At 43.2% G+C, this 19,416-nt stretch overlaps 1 protein-coding gene across 4 annotated transcripts in view; it reads left to right on the top strand.

Annotated features, from left to right (window-relative positions):
* Positions 1-19,416, top strand: part of LOC140210039 (uncharacterized) — a 94,713-nt gene that overhangs the window by 17,090 nt on the left and 58,207 nt on the right. For 2 of the 4 annotated variants that reach the window (XM_072278810.1, XM_072278812.1), the window contains exon 2: positions 14,895-14,960. The exons of 1 other annotated variant lie outside the window; for it this stretch is intronic. In XM_072278810.1, coding sequence (XP_072134911.1) covers positions 14,903-14,960 — 58 coding nt within the window. In that variant the 5' untranslated portion in view covers positions 14,895-14,902. Of the gene's footprint in view, positions 1-5,295; positions 5,371-14,894; positions 14,961-19,416 lie in introns of those variants that run through there. One more of the 4 variants, XM_072278811.1, reaches the window with a different exon arrangement.

Genomic DNA, 19,416 nt, shown 5'->3' with positions numbered 1-19,416 from the left:
AACTCTTCCCGGGACCATTTGGGTTTCCTCCGGACACTCCCGTTTCCTTCCGCATTCCAAAGATATACGGGTTAGTGTTTGTAAATTGTGCACATGCTGTGCTGGCGGAGTGCTTTCAGGGTGTCAATTGACACATTTCACTGAATCTATCGCTGTTTCAATGTAAGTGTGACAAATAACGCTACCTCCTTAATCTCCCTTTTCGTACATCCCTGTGGTATGAGGTCACAAGTTGACATAACCTGATTTTGGCCAGGCAATTTTTGGGCTGCAGGAGCACCCACACACAACATATGGCTGTATCCCTCCATTTCCATCATCTCGATGCCAACCTTTTGCTCGGCTGCACTGTAGCTCTCATGCACTGATTCACTGATTAATTTAAGGTCTGACACTTGTTGCAATGTTAGTGCTCATGCCTGGGTTAGACCACACCCAGGGAGAAATTAGCTCCAACTTGTATATGGATGTTTCACCTTAATATTCACCACTTCCAGGTGTGATTTCTGTGTTTAATAACGGTCATAAGATAGAGAAGCAGAACCAGGCCATTTGGCCCATCAAGACCATTCTACCATTCGGTCATGGATGATTTATTACTCTTCTCAACACTCTTCTCCTGCCTTTGAAACCCCCCACTTGAACTATACCTAATGATTTGGCCTCCACAGCCGTCTCTGGCAATGAATTGCACAGATTTGCCACCCTCTGGCTAAAAGACCAAGACTGCTCATAGTTCCTCTGTTACTAACACTGGGAACTTTGTGCAACTCCTGTCAAAAGCCATACAGGTCCTGTTTCTACCTCTGGTAAATCTCGGTTACATTGATTGTAATGTATTGTTGGTTAACTTTTTTATGATGGAATCTGATTAGATGTTGCTGTTATTCACAGCAGATGTCTGATGCATCCAGAAAGGGCGTTTACCAAATATCTGGTAGTTCTTTTGATCCTTGGAACTAGATTTAACAACAGACTGATGGGGTGGCTTCCCATTCCCGCAGACTAATAGTTTACACAAGAGATTATGTAAATGCTGGAAATCCAGAGTAACAAACACACAAAATGCAGGTCAGGCAGCATCTGGGGAGAGGAATAGACATAGTTTATTGACAGCGAAAGAGGCTTCAATGGGACCCTTCCCAGCCAGTAAAAACAGAAGGTGCTGGAGCTATTCAGCATCTGTGAAAGAGAAAATCTGTTGTCATTTCAGTTTGATAGCTCTTCCTCAGCACCGGGACTTTTGATGTGAATATACAATTGGGTAGCTGGTTGTGCAGCAAATGACACTGCTGTCTCATTGTTCCAGCAACCTAGGTTCAATCCTGACACTTACTTTACTTCATATTTTATTGTCGCCGAACAATTGATACTAGGGCGTACAATCATCACAGCGATATTTGATTCTGTGCTTCCCGCTCCCTGGATTACAAATCGATAGTAAATATTAAAAACTTAAATTATAAGTCATAAATAGAAAATAGAAAAATGGAAAGTAAGGTAATGCAAAAAAAAACCAAGAGGCAGGTCCGGATATTTGGAGGGTTTGGCCCCAATCCGGGTCAGGATCCGTTCAGCAGTCTTATCACATTTGGAAAGAAGCTGTTCCCAAATCTGGCCGTACGAGTCTTCAAGCTCCTGAGCCTTCTCCCGGAGGAAAGAGGGACGAAAAGTGTATTGGCTGGGTGGGTTGTGTCCTTGATTATCCTGGCAGCACTGCTCCGACAGCGTGCGGTGTAAAGTGAGTCCACGGACAGAAGATTGGTTTGTGTGATGTGCTGCGCCGTGTTCATGATCTTCTGCAGCTTCTTTCGGTCTTGGACGGGACAACTTCCATACCAGGTTGTGATGCACCCTAGAAGAATGCTTTCTACAGTGCATCTATAAAAATTAGTGAGGGATTTAGGGGACAGGCCAAATTTCTTTAGTTTTCGCAGGAAGTAAATGCGCTGGTGGGCCTTCTTGGCAGTGGACTCTGCTTGGTTGGACCAAGTCAGGTCATTTGTGATACTGACCCCGAGGAACTTAAAGCTTTTGACCTGTTCCATTTCCCTGTACTCCTTGGTATATGTACTTCCTCCCTGTGACTTCATAGACTCCCCCTCCCCTGGGTGCTCCAGTTTCCTCCGATGTCCTTAATGTGTGCAAGTGGATTGCCCCAGTGTGTGTTGGTGCTGGTGGGCGGTGAAATCTGGGAGGAGTGGAAAATGGAATTAACCCAAATGGATGCTGGATGGCCAGCATGCATTTGTCGGGAGGGAGAAAGAGAGAAAGGTTGAGAAAAAGAGAGGAAGAAAGAAAGGCAATTATTTGTCACATATACATCGAAACAGTGAGGATTGTGTTGGGCAGCTGGCAAGTGCCACCATGCTTCTGGCGCCAACAGAGCATGCTCACAGCTCACTAACCTTAACTCATATGCCTTTAGAATGTGGGAGAAAACTCGAGCAGTCAGAGAAAATGAGGTCATGGGGGAGACAGTGGAGGGAGTTAAATCCCCACCTTGTGGCTGGAATGGTGAAGCAGTGTGCTAACCATGGCTCACCACTTCCACTGCGTAGCCTCTGCCTCAGGTAGGACCAGCTGAGCTGAGGTTTTGGCCAACATTAGTGCAGAGCACTCTGGTGTTCTGAATGGTGGTGAGGGAGGAAGTGTAAGGGCATGTGTAGCACTTGTTCTGCTTACAAGGATAAGTGCCAGGAGGGAGATCAGTGGGGAGGGATGGGGGTGGGTACGAATGAATGGACAAGGGAGTCGCGTAGGGAGCGATCTCTGCGGAAAGCAGAAGTGCTACACATGCCCTTACACTTCCTCCCTCACCACCATTCAGGGCCCCAGACAGTCCTTCCAGGTGAGGCGACACTTCACCTGTGAGTCGGCTGGGGTGATATACTGCATCCGGTGCTCCCGATGTGGCTATCTATACATTGGCGAGACCCGACGCAGACTGGGAGATCATTTCGCTGAACACCTACGCTCTGTCCGCCAGAGAAAGCAGGATCTCCCAGTGGCCACACATTTTAATTCCACGTCCCATTCCCATTCTGATATGTCTATCCACGGCCTCCTCTACCGTCAAGATGAAGCCACACTCAGGTTGGAGGAACAACACCTTATATTCCGTCTGGGTAGTCTCCAACCTGATGGCATGAACATTGACTTCTCAAACTTCTGCTAATGCCCCACCTCCCCCTCATACCCCATCCGTTATTTATTTATATACACACATTCTTTTTCTCTCTCTCCTTTTTCTCCCTCTGTCCCTCTCACTATACCCCTTGCCCATCCTCTGGGCCTTCCCCCTCCTCCCCCTTTTCTTTCTCCCTAGGCCTCCTGTCCCATGATCCTCTCATATCCCTTTTGCCAATCACCTGTCCAGCTCTTGGCTCCATCCCTCCCCCTCCTGTCTTCTCCTATCATTCAGATCTCCCCCTCCCCCTCCCACTTTCAAATCTCTTACTAGCTCTTCTTTCAGTTAGTACTGACAAATGGTCTCAGCCCGAAACGTCGACTGTACCTCTTCCTAGAGATGCTGCCTGGCCTGCTGCATTCACCGGCAACTTTGATGTGTGTTGCTTGAAATTCCAGCATCTGCAGATTGCCTCGTGTCTGGTGTTCATAATGGTTTTACAGAGTGCCACAAAAATGCTAGCCCTGCATCCTAATTGAAATGGGTTTGAAAATTTCCAACTTGAACAGAGGTGAAGAGCACCCGCAAAAATTAACATACATGTTTCAGGAAATGTAAGCATTGACAGCAACAGGGGATCATTGTGGTTAAAGACTGAGATAATGAAAGCTTTCTCAATTGTACACCCATGCTATTATCTGTATGGGTGTGTTTGAAATTACAATTAATTATGGATTAAGATTAATTCAGAAACACTGTGTTCTTCCATGTTGCACAATTAACAAATGGAATTTTCAAATCTTACAGTAGAGGTTAGAAATTATACCTATAAACTTCATGCCCAATGACTGTAACTGTATGTCGCCAACTAAAATACTGCAGATGCTAGAAATCTGAAATAAAATCAGTCAAAGCTAGAAAAAGAGTCGTACAGCAGCGTAGTGGTTAGCCCAATCACTGTAGCACCATATCATCAATCGGGGTTCAGTTCCCACTGCTATTTGTAAGGAGTTAGTACGTTCTCCTGGTGACCACATGGATGCCTTCTGGTTGCTCTGGTTTCCTTCCACATTCCGAAGATGTGCAGGTTAGGGTTTGCGAGTTGTGGGCAGGCTAAGTTGGCTCCGGAAGAGTGGCAACACTTGCGGGCTGCGCCCCCCCCCCAGCACAATCCTTGCTGATTTGATTTGACGCAAATGACACATTTCGTTGTACGTGTGACAAATAAAGCTGATCGTTATCTATCCTTTTTTTAAAAGAAACTCAGCAGGTCAAGCAGCCGCTGTGAAGTGAAAAACAGATTTCGTGTCAGTCACTTTTCATCAGAACACAGGCTCTGTAATGGGATCGCGGGGTTGGAGAGAATCAATAAGTAGCAGTGTAGCTGTGTAACCAAAATAGAAAAAGGGCATCAACAAATCACAGAATGTCAGTCTCAAGGAGAAGCAAGCATGAAAATGTAAATAAACAAGAGGAGATTAACATGTAAATGATCAGCAGGAAAGAATTCAATCATAATTCTATGATTCAATCCAGCTGTTGTTCCTTTAATTATATTGAATGGAAAAGCCTAAAAAGATTCAAAATGCAGGTCGCATCTCTCCCTTAAAAGAGAGCAAATAATTAATGTCAAAGAACAATACAAATCAAGAATCTAATTTGGACAGAGCCACATTAATCTCAGGAATAATAATGGTGGTTTGTGTCCTGTTTTAGATTATGCAATACCACAAGAAAACAGTTTGAATCTAACACACTGCATCATTGTTTATGCTGGAATGAGTGTTGTTAGTATAAATCCCTTCTAGCACACAATTTTAGGCTTCAGCTGCAAAGGGCCTTTTTATGAAGGACATTGTCGTGTATTTAATATTTTAACAATATTTAAGTAACCTTGTATTGTTTGATTAAGCACTTAAATAATTCATTACGAGTTATTTGTAAACACATGTTAATTGCATACGCTATCACGTTACGTGATATGCATACACCTCGCTTAAAGTAAACCCAATGTGAGACTCACATTTTGTAGTCCTTTGTCTTCCTTTGAACTAGTTTAATGTTTTGAAGTTACAAAACACAACAGACATGCAGTAGTATATGCCAATGACTTCTTCCTCCTCTGCTTCTAAGACAGCTCAGCACGGTCAAGGATGACTTTTTGAGATGGCCTCTTTTTCGCAGGCAAACAAAGGTTGAGATGCTGTCCTGAAGGTGGTGAACTTTATCATCAGTGTGAGGTGGGTGTTCCTACCACACAGACATGATAGAGTGAGATCGTGGTCCAGGGAGATTTTCACATATGTGTATATGGACTTGCGTGTGTTACCCACTTAAACACACACACAGAGCTTCTATGTGCTCCTGATGCACAGTTCCAAAGGTCATAACCTCTTCCACCTCCCAGCTGTCATATCGCCTTCTCTGCACACCCATTATCCCCCTCACCGATCACCTGCCAGGTCGTAGCCTCCCTCTCACCCCCAGCTTCTTATTCTGGCTTCTTCCCCTTCCTTTCAAGTTCAAAACGATGACTGTTTATTCCTCGCTATAGATGCTGCCCGACTTGCAGAGTTCCTCCAGCCTTTTGCGTATGTGAGAAAATGAAGGAGGTTGTTTTCATTGAGAGGAACGAAATGACGCCAGCCGGGAATTGAACAAGAGGTAGAGACGCAGGTCCTCCGTGCAGGGTTGTGACTAGAAACCTTTATATTCCTTCCCCTCACACCCACCCACCCCCTCCCGACAACAGGTGCTGCTCAGCTTACTGGCTTCCTCCGGCAGATTGCTTGTTCCTAGAGCAATAAATAATCTAATGCTCTTTGACCCATTTCATAACCACAAAATATCACCCCCATGACCAATTATTTCTTCCTGCAACGTATTCACCATGCACTCTGAATGCTGTGAGCTGAGGCAGAAATGTTGACCGGGTCACCAGGAAAACCCCTGGCAATGTAATGGGAGTTTTCATTTATCTGAAGAATATTCAGAAGTATAGCACGACTGAGAGGACAGCATTACATCATGTTTGCACTAAGTTGTCAGCTATGGCTACGTGCTAATGCACTGACTGGTGGTGCTTGAACGTACAGCCTTCGGACACATTAAGAACTGCAATACGTCTGCTTTCTGGCTTCACTCAAACATTACGTGGCCCGAGCACAAACACAGGAAAATCTGCCGACGCTGGAAATCAAAGCAACACACTCAAAGTGCTGGAGGAACTCAGCAGGCCAGGCAGTATCAATGGAAAAGAGTACAGTCAACATTACAGGCTGAGACCCTTCATCAGGACTGGAAAGGAAGAGGAGAAGTCAGAGTAAGAAGGTGGAGGGAGGGGAGGAAGAAGTACAAGGTGGTAGGTGATAGGTGAAACCGGGAGAGGGGAAGGGGTGAAGTAACGAGCTGGGAAGTTAATCACAGAAAGAGATAAAGGGCTGGAGAAGGGGGAATCTGACAAGAGAGGGTAGAAAACCATGGAAGAAAGGGAAGGGGGTGGAGCACCAGAGGGAGGTGATGTACAAGTCAGGATATAAGGTGAGAGAGGGAAACGGGAATGGGAAATGGTGAGGGGGGGGCGCAATTAACAGAAGTTCGAGAAATCGTTGTTCATGCCATCAGTTTTGGTCCCCTAATCTGAGGAAAGACATCCTTGCCATAGAGGGAGTACAAAGAAGGTTCACCAGATTGATTCCTGGGATGGCAGGACTTTCATATGATGAAAGACTTTCATATGATGAAAGACTGGATCGACTAGGCTTATACTCGTTGGAATTTAGAAGATTGAGGGGGGATCTTATTGAAACATATAAAATCCTAAAGGGATTGGACAAGCTAGATGCAGGAAGATTGTTCCTGATGTTGGGGAAGTCCAGAACGAGGGGTCACAGTTTGAGGATAAAAGGGAAGCCTTTTAGGAACGAAATTAGGAAAAACTTCTTCACACAGAGAGTGGTGAATCTGTGGAATTCTCTGCCACAGGAAACAGTTGAGGCCAGTTCATTGGCTATATTTAAGAGGGAGTTAGATATGGCCCTTGTGGCTAAGGGGATCAGGGGTATGGAGAGAAGGCAGGTACAGAGTTCTGAGTTGGACGATCAGCCATGATCATACTGAATGGCGGTGCAGGCTCGAAGGGCCGAATGGCCTACTCCTGCACCTATTTTCTATGTTTCTATGTTTCTAAGTGGCCCCAATAATTCATTCTGCTTATCTGTAACTGATTTGTGAAATGGGCTTAAGGAGGGAGTGGCGTGTCTTCACCATGACTGTTACATGTAGATCCAGACCAAACCATTGGGTTATGATCATTAAAGTGGTAAAGACAGCAATAGCATAAACACATGAGATTCTGCAGATGCTGGAAATCTTGAGCAAAACCCACAAAATGCTGGAGAAATCAGCATATCAGGCAGCACCAATAGAGGGGAATAAACTGCCGACATTACTGGCCAAGACCTTTCATCTGGACTGGGAAGGAAAGGGGCAGAAGTTCTCCCTTGTTTATAATGTCTGATCTATTGCCAAGGAATTTCACTCCTGATGTGATTCAGCTCATCATTCCAAACATGCTAAATAGATTTATGAAAATTGTCTTTTAAAAAGTAACAAATGTTCAGCTGGAGCTTCTCCTGTCTGCCCATTGACCAATGTGCTCAAGACACTTCCATGCAAACTCTTTGAAACATAACTGCCATGGGAACTTAGTCACACAGACACAGGAAGATAGCAAGTTATAAACATAATAGATTCTACAGATGCCAGAAATCTAAAGCAACACACACAGAATGCTGGAGGAACTCAGCAGGTCAGGCAGCATATACAGAAATGAATAAACAGTTGATGTTTCAGGCCGAGATCATTCTGCAGGACTGGAAAGGAGGGGGGAAGATGACGGAGTAAAATGGTGGGGGGAGGGGAAGAAGGATGGCTGGAAGGTGATAGGTGAAGCCAGGTGGGTGGGAAAGGTAAAGAACTGGAGAGGAAGGAATCTGATAGGAAAGGAGAGTGGACCATGGGAGAAAGGGAATGAGGAGAGGACTCGGGGAAGTGATAGGCAGGTGAGAAGAGGTAAAAGGCGAGGGACATAGCCACAGACTTACAGACTTCTGGATGTAATGGGCTAAATCACATTCTTCTGTGCTGTGAGGTTGTACAGTTTTGGACACACACATACATAGAGGTGCAGTCGACATTTCAGGCCGAGACCCTTCGTCAGGACTAGTCCTGACGAAGGGTCTCGGCCTGAAACGTCGACTGCACCTCTTCCTACAGATGCTGCTTGGCCTGCTGCGTTCACCAGCAACTTTGATGTGTGTTGCTTGAATTTCCAGCATCTGCAGAATTCCTGTTGTTCACATACATAGAAACATAGAAAGTAGGTGCAGGAGTAGGCTTTTCGGCCCTTCGAGCCTGCACCGCCATTCAGTATGATCATGGCTGATCATCCAACTCAGAACCCTGCACCAGCCTTCCCCCCATACCCCCTGATCCCTTTAGCCACAAGGGCCATATCTAACTCCCTCTTAAATATAGCCAATGAACTGGCCTCAACTGTTTCCTGTGGCAGAGAATTCCACAGATTCACCACTCTCTGTGTGAAGAAGTTTTTCCTAATCTCGGTCCTAAAAGGCTTCCCCTTTATCCTCAAACTGTGACCCCTCGTTCTGGACTTCCCCAACATCAGGAACAATCTTCCTGCATCTAGCCTGTCCAATCCCTTTAGGATTTTATGTGTTTCAATAAGATCCCCCCTCAATCTTCTAAATTCTAACGAGTACAAGCCTAGTCGATCCAGTCTTTCATCATATGAAAGTCCTGCCATCCCAGGAATCAATCTGGTGAACCTTCTTTGTACTCCCTCTATAGCAAGGATGTCTTTCCTCAGATTAGGGGACCAAAACTGCACACAATACTCCAGGTGTGGTCTCACCAAGGCCTTGTACAACTGCAGTAGTACCTCCCTGCTCCTGTACTCGAATCCTCTTGCTATGAATGCCAGCATATCATTCGCCTTTTTTACCGCCTGCTGTACCTGCATATCCACTTTCAATGACTGGTGTATAATGACACCCAGGTCTCGTTGCACCTCCCCTTTTCCTAATCAGCCACCATTCAGATAATAATCTGTTTATCCATACTTACTGACATGTACACCCACATGGACACAGACATATACAGAGACATAACGACAGACACACATGGACATATAGACATAAATGCACATGTACATGCACAACACACAGATATGGAATCACTCACTCTCTCTTTCACACACGCACACACACACAAGCACACACACACACAAGCGCACACACACACACACACAGACAAGCATTGTAAGCCTTGGAGGGGACATTGGCAACAAGATGTTAGAACATAAGCAAACAAGAGAAAAATAACAGATTTCATTAATAACTCATTCCATTTCCAGACTATTTTTATTAAAAAAGCCAGATGCTCCCCACTGTGCATTGAACCATAAACACATGGCAGTACGTATCAAATCATAACCTCGGAGGATTTGATGTGTATCTCAAGACATTTCTCTGAAAAGATCTCTTTAATGCGAGATATCACAAGGATTAGTACAGGATTCCATTGACCTGGAGCCAGACAGCTAAGGTTCTTACTATTACTGTAGAAGCACAAGATACAGTGGTCAGAGAAAGGTTATTCGGGTTCATATGTGGTGAAAGGGGTAGGGATGATAATTGAAGCCTAAATGTTAATCCCCAGCACAGAATCCCTGTCCATAGCTCGGCTCTCAATCTCAGGATTTCTTTCAGATTTAGAATAAACTCAAAAAGAACAATCAATGCAAAATTTAATAATTAACTTTTGATTTAGAAAATGATTTGTAAGGTATTCACATTCACTATTAATCGGTTGCCATGAAATACTGGTCACAACACAGTTGGCTTTTGAGTTAGCAGCACTGAGCTCATTGTAAAGCGGCAGGAGCAGGGCAGTTTGTTTGTTCTCTTGGGGCTTCCTGTCTAACCTTATGAACATACCAATTTCCTGTTCAAAGTTTAGGCATAAAAGAGTAATGGAGATAATATAGAAAAAAAGGAAGCTGCCCCATCAGCTCTTCCTATCACAGCTTGACCTATGAAAGGCACAAGTTAAAGCTACACTGTGCAGTCTTATGGATTAACTGCTTTGCAGTTTTCCTCTTCCTTTTTTATATTCCAGTTGCACTCCAATATGGTATTGATTCTCGTCAAACCCGTGCTTATGTCTCCATGGTAACAGAGCAGTCAGCGCAACACTTTGCAGCACCGTCTGTAAGATCAGGAGGTACGATTCCCTCTGCTGTCTAAAAGGAGTTCTTTACGTTCTCCCCGTGATGGCGTGGGTTTCCTCAGAGTCGTCCGGCTTCTGCCCACATTCCAACGACACACGGGTTAAGATTAATGAGCTGTGGGAATGCTATACTGGTGCCAGTAGTGCGGTGAGATTTGTGGACTGCACAGCACAATCCTCTCTGACTTGAGTGGGTACAAGCAACGCATTTAACTGTATGTCCCGATGTACTGTACATGTGACAAATAAAGCTACTCTTTCCTTCCTCCTTTCTTTCCAGCCATCCTGGGCACACGCTTGTCACTGCTGTGTGCAACGTTTGGCCTTCTCCCCACTGCGGAGAGTGGGTTGCATTGTGCCCATTTCTTTCACTCATGCTGGCAGCTAATGATTGACCAGAGACGTTCAATAAACCTACCAAAGATGGTGCCTTCTTCACCATGTCTGCTTCAGTTGCAGAGTGAGTGGCTACTGAACCTGCTAGCACAGTGCGTGATACTGTAATGGCTTGGAAACAACGAGAAAATGGCTCAGTCTTTAGTGTCAACAGGGTAGGATGCTGAATGCTGGGCTGCAGAGACTCGGCCACTTTTGGAGTTCTTACCTTTTACGTAGGGTGTTAAGACACTATTGGCCTCTCATGGGGACATAGAGCATCACGTGAGCAGGGGAGTTAAACCCGATGCTACGATCAGCATCTCTCAACTGGACTATTTGTCATGCAGTACTCACAGAGCCTTTGCACATCCTGCTTTATAATAGCAGCAACATGTCAAGCAATGTCTGTGAAACACGCCTGAGTTGCATGGGAAGTCAATAAGAAGGCATCGTGTAACTACAAGACATCTTGCTCGCCTTTAAATGCTTATGGAATAGAGTGTTCATTTCAGGTGTCTAGATCCAGGCATGGACCCGAATGCTCTTAAGGTTTTAATGCCAGGGATGTAGGCCAAAGAGAGGGCACTGACACGGATTCACTTATTCCACACCCCTACCCCCAGTGGATTTAGAGGTTTTGGCAAAATCATAATCCACTATTAGATTAGTATTGTTTTCAACAATTAATATTGTTTTCATCAATAGTATCTCTCCTGTGCCCATAATGCACTAACCCTAACCCATACAGTATGTCTTTGGAATGCAGGAGGAAACCCAACCGGTCACGGGGAGAATGTGCAAACTCCTTCCAGGCACTGACAGGAATCGAACTCCAGTCGGAGTTTGCTGGTGCTGTAAAGCGATTGCGCTAACTGCTATACCAACCTGCTACCCCTAGGCCTATGACGGGACCTTAAACAGCATGGCCGTCGCTCAGTGAAAGCGGGCGTCAATGATACCACTATTTCCAAAGTGCCAACACAGCCCTTGGACATCAAAAGATAAGAATGTTCAAAAAGAAAGATGCCAAATCCTGTTCAAGACTCTTGTTGTGCAAGCGGGCTGTGATGATGCCCACCTTCCTGTATGGTCAGAGACATGACAGCTACAACAGAAACCCCGGGGCACTGGAGAGATTCTATGAATGGATCCTCTGCAAAATCTTCCAAATTATCCAATAGGATGAGTAAATACACTAGCAAGGCCTCACTTGGAGTATTGCGAACAGTTTTGGGCCCCTTATCCAACAGAGAATGTGCTGACATTAGAGAGGGTTCAGAGGAGGTTCACAAGAATGATTCTGGGAATGAAAGGGCTATAAGAGGAGCATTTGATCGCTCTGGGCTGTGACTCAGTGCAATTTAGAAGAATGATGGGCAGATCTCATTGAATGTCAGAAGGCCTCAATAGAGTGTATGTGCAGAGGATGGTTCCTATACTAGGAGCATCTAGGACCATGGGGCACGGCCTCAAAATAGAAGGATGACCATTTAGAACGGAGGAATTCGTTTCTCAAGCCAACGGATGCTGAATTTGTGGAATTTGTTGCCACAGGCAGCTGTGGAAGCCAGATCGTTAAGTGCATTTAGGTTCTTGATAAGTCAGGGTATGAAAGGTTGTGGGAAGAAGGCAGGAGAATGGGGTTGAGAGGCAAAATGAACAGGCCACGATAAAATGGCAGAGCAGACTCGATGGCCCAAATGGCCTACTTCTGCTCCTGTCTCCTATGATCTTGTGATCTAAAGCTAACATCAGGGTCCTCCCAAAGGGCAGCAAGCCCCAGCATCAATGACACGTCTCCACAGGGAGAGTCATATTGCAGGCTTGCCCAACACTAGACTTCTCTTAATAGGTGGTATCACAGGAAAAGATCACCACTAAGGTAGAAAAAGCAGTTTCAGACCTCCTTCAGGGGGTATAAAAAATGGAACATAATGGGAACCACTGTCTTAACACTGTTCAAAATGGAGGAGGTCCATTCAGTATGGTAGCAAGTACCTCGAGTTTCTTCACTGGGTGCATATAAGAGCTGTATAACAACAGTAATGGGAGTACATCGATCCCCAAGCCAAGGACTTCCTTTCCCACCAATGGCATTGTTTGGGAGTATCATAGTCATCTCACCAGCCTCCAAAAATCCCACAGTTCTAAGTCACCCTCAATAATAATGGGACAGGCCAAGTGGAAGAATATCTTTATTCATATGAGCTTTAGGAAATACATCCATAGATCAGAAGGTAGATCACAATGTAGCCCAACCACAGCTTTGTATCTATTCATTTTACGTGTTCATTTGTATAGCTATTGGACGATTATTGCTTTGCTGCGCTTATGCGTGGGAGAGGGAGGTAGGGGAGCTTTGGGTTCTAACATTTTTACTCATTCTTTGGGACACCCTTCTATTTTTGTGAATGTCTGTGAAGAACCAGAATTTCAGGTTGTATATTGTATACATTCTCTGATATTAAAAGGAACTATGGATGAAAAGGATGGAAGGAGTAAAGGAAATTGATGGAAATGTTTGTAGCTTCAGTGCAGACAAAGGGGATCAGAGCCAATTAAGTCATTCTGTAATGTATTAAGCAGATACAAAAGCGAAGTTATGCCTGACACAAGCAATAAAGAATTAAACAACCGGAAAGAAATATCCAAACATCCAGTTTAAGAAATTATCCTCAACTCCCTACAGTTTCTTTTAAAATTGTCTAACTGGATTTTGACTACAAACTCAAAGTAAGTTTATTATCGGAACATGTGTAGTCACCATATGCTACCTAGAGATTCATTTTCTTGCAGGCATTCACATGAAAATAAAGAAATACAACCCTGCTAGCAGTCGTTTTCTCATGCACAACATGAAAACTGCACGTACAACATGCAGAGTCAACAGTTAGAGCCAAGACATCAAATGCTTATTCTCCTCCATGGATATGCTGAACTCCTCCATCATTTTGTGTATGTTGCTCAAGATCTCTAGCACCTGCAGAGTCTCTTGTGTTTATGAAATGCATGCCCTGTGTTCTTTGAAATGAAGTCTCGCCCCATCCCTGTGCATGTTCACCACTAGATGGGGTTTCGTATATTCTTGTGTATTGGTGCACCTAGCATCATGCACCTTGAATGAAGTTTGATCCCATCACACCTAACAATATGTTTTGATATAAAGTACAAAGGATGGTTTATATTAATGAGAGGGTGCTGAAGAGCAGTGTAGAGAGAGAAATGCCGGGCTTACTTGTGTGACTACAATTAAGGCCGGAAAGAAAATCAATAGTTCCATAGTTCCATTTAATTTCAGAGAAATGTATATAATATACAACCTGTAATTCTTGTTTTTCACAGACATTTACAAAATCAGGAGAGTGCCCCAAAGAATGAGTGACAGTAAAAATGTTAGAACCCCAAAGCTTCCCTACTGCCCTCTCCCATGCACAAACGGCAGCAAAGCAATAATTGTCCAATAGATATACAAATGAACATGCAAAATGCATAGATAGAAAGCTGTGGTTAGGCTACATTGTGAGTATTGTGTGATCTGGAAAACCCTATTACAGATAGTGTTAGAGTCAGGATTACAATCACTAACATATGTCATAAAATTTATTGTCTTGTGGCAGCAGTACAATGCAAGACATAAAAGTTAATATAAGTTACAAAAAAAGTGCAGAAGAGGAACAGTGAGATAGTGTTCATTGGTTCATGGACCATTTGGAAATCTGATGGCAGAGGGGAAGAAGCTGTTCCTAAACAGACAGCATGGGCCCTCAGGTTCCTATTCCTCCTCCCTGAAGTGATTAACGAGAAGAGGGTATTTCTTGGTTGGTGAGGGTCCTTAATGATGGATGCCACCTTCTTGAGTTAAATACTTCTTCCAGGTGACCCTTCAATCTATATCACTCCAGAGAATCAATCAATTTGTCCAACCTCTCTATATAGCTAATTCTCTTTAATCCAGGCAACATCCCAGTGAACATCTTCTGCACCGGCTAGGGCTTTGCATTTTGAGGTTTAATGTTCTGTGTATTGTTCGCTCATTTTTTTTCCGTTTGCATGACTTGCTTTTTTTTGCTTGTAGCGTGTTTGATGATTTCTTCGAAGGGGTTCCATGGTGTTTCTTTGTTTTGTGGCTGTCTGCCTGAAGGTGAGTCTGAGGATTCCATACTGCATACATACTTGGAGAATAAATGTACTTTGAACTTTTGAATCTGTTAAAAGGCTCCACATCCATCCTGTATTGCAGCAACCAGAACTGCACACAGTATTCCAAATGTGACCTAATCACCATTGTACAATTGCAACATAATTTCCCAATTTCTACACTCAACAATCTAACTGATTAAGGCAAATGTGTAATTCTCCTTTTTAACCATGCTACCTGTGTTGCCACTTTCAGAGAGCTATGCATTTGTACACCAGGTCACTGTATGTCTGTTTTTCTAAGTGTCCAGCATTTACAGGATACTTTCCTCTTGTATTTGACCTCCTGCAGTCCAATGCTGCTCACTTGTCCAGACTAAACTCCATCTTCCATTTCCCTGTTCATATTAGTAACTTTTCTAGATCCTGCTGAATCCATTGACAACTTTCCTGACAGTCCACAACTCAGCCAGTTTGTGTGCCATCTGCAAGCTTGTTAATCAGCCTCCCTACATTATTGTCCAAGTGATTTTCCCAAAAAAAAACAGAGTTTCCTGCACTAATCCTTGTGGAATATCACTGGTCATGTACTTCCAGTCAGAATGACACACCATTGTTTTATTTGGTCAAGCCAATTTTTAATCTAGTCTACCAAGGCTCGCTGAGCCTTCTGGATTCAACTTACCATGAGGAACCTTGTCAAAGGCTTTTCTGAAGTCTCTGCACAATAGACACAGATCTTTTACACAGACTTCAGTAAAACCTTTGACAAGATCCATCATAGTAAGCTGATCCAGTGGATACAAATTGTCCATGATGCGTTGAGCAGTTTTGACTCCCCATTGTGCTACGTATATAATATTTAAGTAATACTGTAAATATATTGTTTGATTAAGCATTCTCTCTTGTTTACATAATCCTGCGGGTTTATATGTAAAAGTATGTGAATAGCATACACCATCTCGCCATGTGAATGGCATACGCCATAAGTGCGTACCTTGCTAAAAGTAAAAATGAAACTAAGACACATATCTCTCAGGATCCCTTTGTTTTATTTTGATTAGTTTGCTGTTTTGGAGTTACAAACATAATGGTAGTGAAGTGTAAGTTTTAAAACAGTTCTGAGATGACTACCTACCTGTTGAAGCACAGTGAAATATTTGAGTTTAAGGAAAGCACAGCATACCTTCTTCACAAGAGGAGAAGATGTTCAAGTTAAAAAAAAGGCAGAAAACAAACAAATTCATGGGTTTATAAACATTGAGTACAAGGTGATAATAATACAGTTTTTTTTTAAATCAGAAATGGCTGGCTACATCGGAAAGATAAACCTGTTCAATTGCAGAAAAGATAACTGGCTACTGTATACAGACCAAATTGAGCAGTATTTTGAAGAAGATGAAATAGCCAATGAAAAGCAAGTGCCAAATTTGCTGAGTGCATTGGATTTAAAGGCAATGAAATTTGCTTAGAAATTTAACTGTTCCAACAGAGCAGTTGAAATACCTGTATTAATGGAAACAGCAGACAGAGGCACAGTAGAGCTGCAGTCAGTTATGAAAGTGAGCATGAACAAAATTGCAGTGTCTAATCATACATTGGCCTGGCTGAATAAATTGTGTCACCATTGTGGCAGGGGCTCACATACACCAGACCAATGCTGACTTAAACTTGAAATTTGCATAAAATGCAACAAAGAGCAAGTCAGGCAGACAAAATAAATGGACTGAACAGCAAAGAGAAAAGAATAAAATGTCAAGCTGCAATTTCAAAAAGAGCACTGATCTGCAAGCTGCCGATGAAAACTCTGATAATGATGAGAGTGATACAAGACTGGGTAGCCTTGAGATTTTTAATGTGAAAACTAACTAAATATGGCTTACACCAGAAATGAACAGCAAATTAATTAGAACGCAATTGGACACTGGCTCAGCTTTTGCAGTAATTTCACAAAATGAGTTTGAATGGCATTTCAAACTGAAGCCTGCAGATATCCAACTAAGAACTTTTACTGGAGAAAATATAACTCCTGTGGGAATGCCATTTGTAACAGTGAAATACAACAACCAACAATCCACATTGGGCTTGCACAGTATGTGTGAAAGACAGGAGGGCCAGCATTGTGGGGTTGAGATTGACTGAGGCAACTACAACTTGATTGGAGATCCATCCACTATTTACATGCCACATCCCCTGCAACAGAGTCAACTAAAAGCAAATTAAGAAATGTACTGGATGATGCCACAGCAGAATTTAGGGATAGCATTGGAAAACATAAATGTGTCAAGGGTAAAAAAAGAGTTAAATGAAAATGCAACACCCAAGTTTTACAAAGCCTGTCCTTTTTCTAGCTAGTGAGCTAGATTGCATGGAGGCTGAAGGATTTCTTTCCAAGGTTGAGTGGAGCCCATGGGCAATGCCAGTGGTCCCAGCAGCCAAGAAGAATGGATCTGTCAGGATTTGTGGTAATTTTAAGGTCACCATCAACCCAGTACTGAAAATAGATCAATATTCTGGATAGAGGATATCTTTGCGAGCCTTTCTGAAGGGAAACACTTCAGCAAAGTGGACGTAGCTGAGTCCTACCTGTAGATGAAGATGAGAAAAGAGTCCGATGTGTTTCTCACCATAAACACTCACAATGGGCTTTATCACTATAATAGGCTTATTTTTGGAGCAGTATCTGAGCCGGCATTCTGGCAGAAAGTTATGGACCAGGCACTCAGTATTACCTGGATGACATCATTGTCACTGGTAAGGTTGACAAGGAACATCTGCAAAATCTCAAGACAGTGTTAAAAAGATTAGTAGATTATGGGCCAAGAGTAGTCATCTACAGCAATTAAATCTTTGGGGCTAGTGGGAGAATTAAAAATTTGCTATACTGTGGTATTATATTGTATACTGTGTAAATAGTTTAGATGCATTCTATATTAAAGGTTCAAAGGCTCATTTAATGTCAGAGAAACGTATACAATATACATCCTGAAATGCATTTTTCTTCGCAACCATTTATGAAAACAGAGGAGTGCCCAAAAGAATGAATGACAGTTAAATGTTAGAACCCCGAAGTCCACCCAACTCCCCCCTCCCGTGCGTAAGCGGCAGCGAGCAACAATTCCCCCCCTCCCCCCACCGGCATAAATAAAGTGCACCCGCTACCAGCACTCAAGCGTGAGCAAAGCAATAGCAAATACACAGACTTGCAGTTACCCCAAAGACTACATTGTTCACCCGATAATTCGACATGCTGCAGGCTCTCTCTCTCCTAATAAGGGAGAAAGAGGTGATTCCATTCCATTTTCCAGCAATTGGGGAGACATAACAATCAACAAGTTTGAGTTTATAGCTAAGCAAGAAGGATGGTTATGTATTTATCTTTCAGTAATATTTGAGTAGTATTGTAAATGTACTGTTTGATTAAGCATTCTTTGTTGTTTACATAATGAATTGCAGGTTATATGTTAAAGTACATGAATGTCATACCTCACCACGTCATAAGTGCTCACCTTGCTAAAAGTAAAAATGAAACTAAGCTTGCTGGCTTCCTGGCTCCGTTTTTATTTCAATCAGTTGTTATGTTTTGGAGTAGCTTGTTGAGATGCTCTGTATTGCGCATCTGTAGAATGACATGAGTATGGATGCGCAAAGTCCACCTCTCTTCAACCTCCTCAGAAAGTAATGGCATTGGTGAGCTTTCTTCTCTGTATAGGATGTGTCCTGGGACTGAGAGGTTGTGTGTGATGTGCACTCCCAGGCATTTAAAACTGCTTGGGGTTTCCATTCCTGCAATAGAGTGAATGGGATAGCAAAAACTATTCCCACTGATTGAAGAGATGGTAAGAGGATGATTGGGAGCAATTCTTTACATTAAGGACTGATTTTGTCTTGAACCAGTGGGCATAGCCTCAGAATATAAGGATGTTTCTTAAGAACAAAGGTGAAGAGGAAATTTGTTAGAGGGTGGTGAATCTGTAGAATTCATTTCCAAATATGGGTGTTGAAATCACTGGGTACATTTGAAGTGGAGATCGATATGTTTCGGATTAGTAAGGGCTTCAAAGGTTACAGGGAGATGACAGGAGAACAGGATTGAGAGGGATAACAATTCAGCCATGATGGATTGGCAGAGGAAATTCAATATGCCAAATGGCCTAATTCTGTTTCTATGATAGACTGGAATGCTGTGCCACTAGAAACAGCTGGGATAGGGATATGAGCTGATTGAAGGAAAATTGATGAAGGGTCCTGGCCCGAAGTGTTTACTGTTTACTCTTTTCCATAGATGCTGCCTGACCTGCTGAGTTCTTCCAGCATTTTGTGTGTATTGCTTTGACTTCCAGCATCTGCAGCTTTCCTCTTGTGAGGGAAAATTGGACTCCTCACTTAGAGGAGCCTAAAGCCGAGGGATTTAAGGAGTAGGTAGTGGTGTCAGAGAGTTGGAAGTGAAACACCCTGGT

Source organism: Mobula birostris, chromosome 14 (genome assembly GCF_030028105.1).
Source record: "Mobula birostris isolate sMobBir1 chromosome 14, sMobBir1.hap1, whole genome shotgun sequence".
Classification (NCBI taxonomy): Eukaryota; Metazoa; Chordata; class Chondrichthyes; order Myliobatiformes; family Myliobatidae; genus Mobula; species Mobula birostris.
This window is presented reverse-complemented; position numbering and strand designations above follow the sequence as displayed.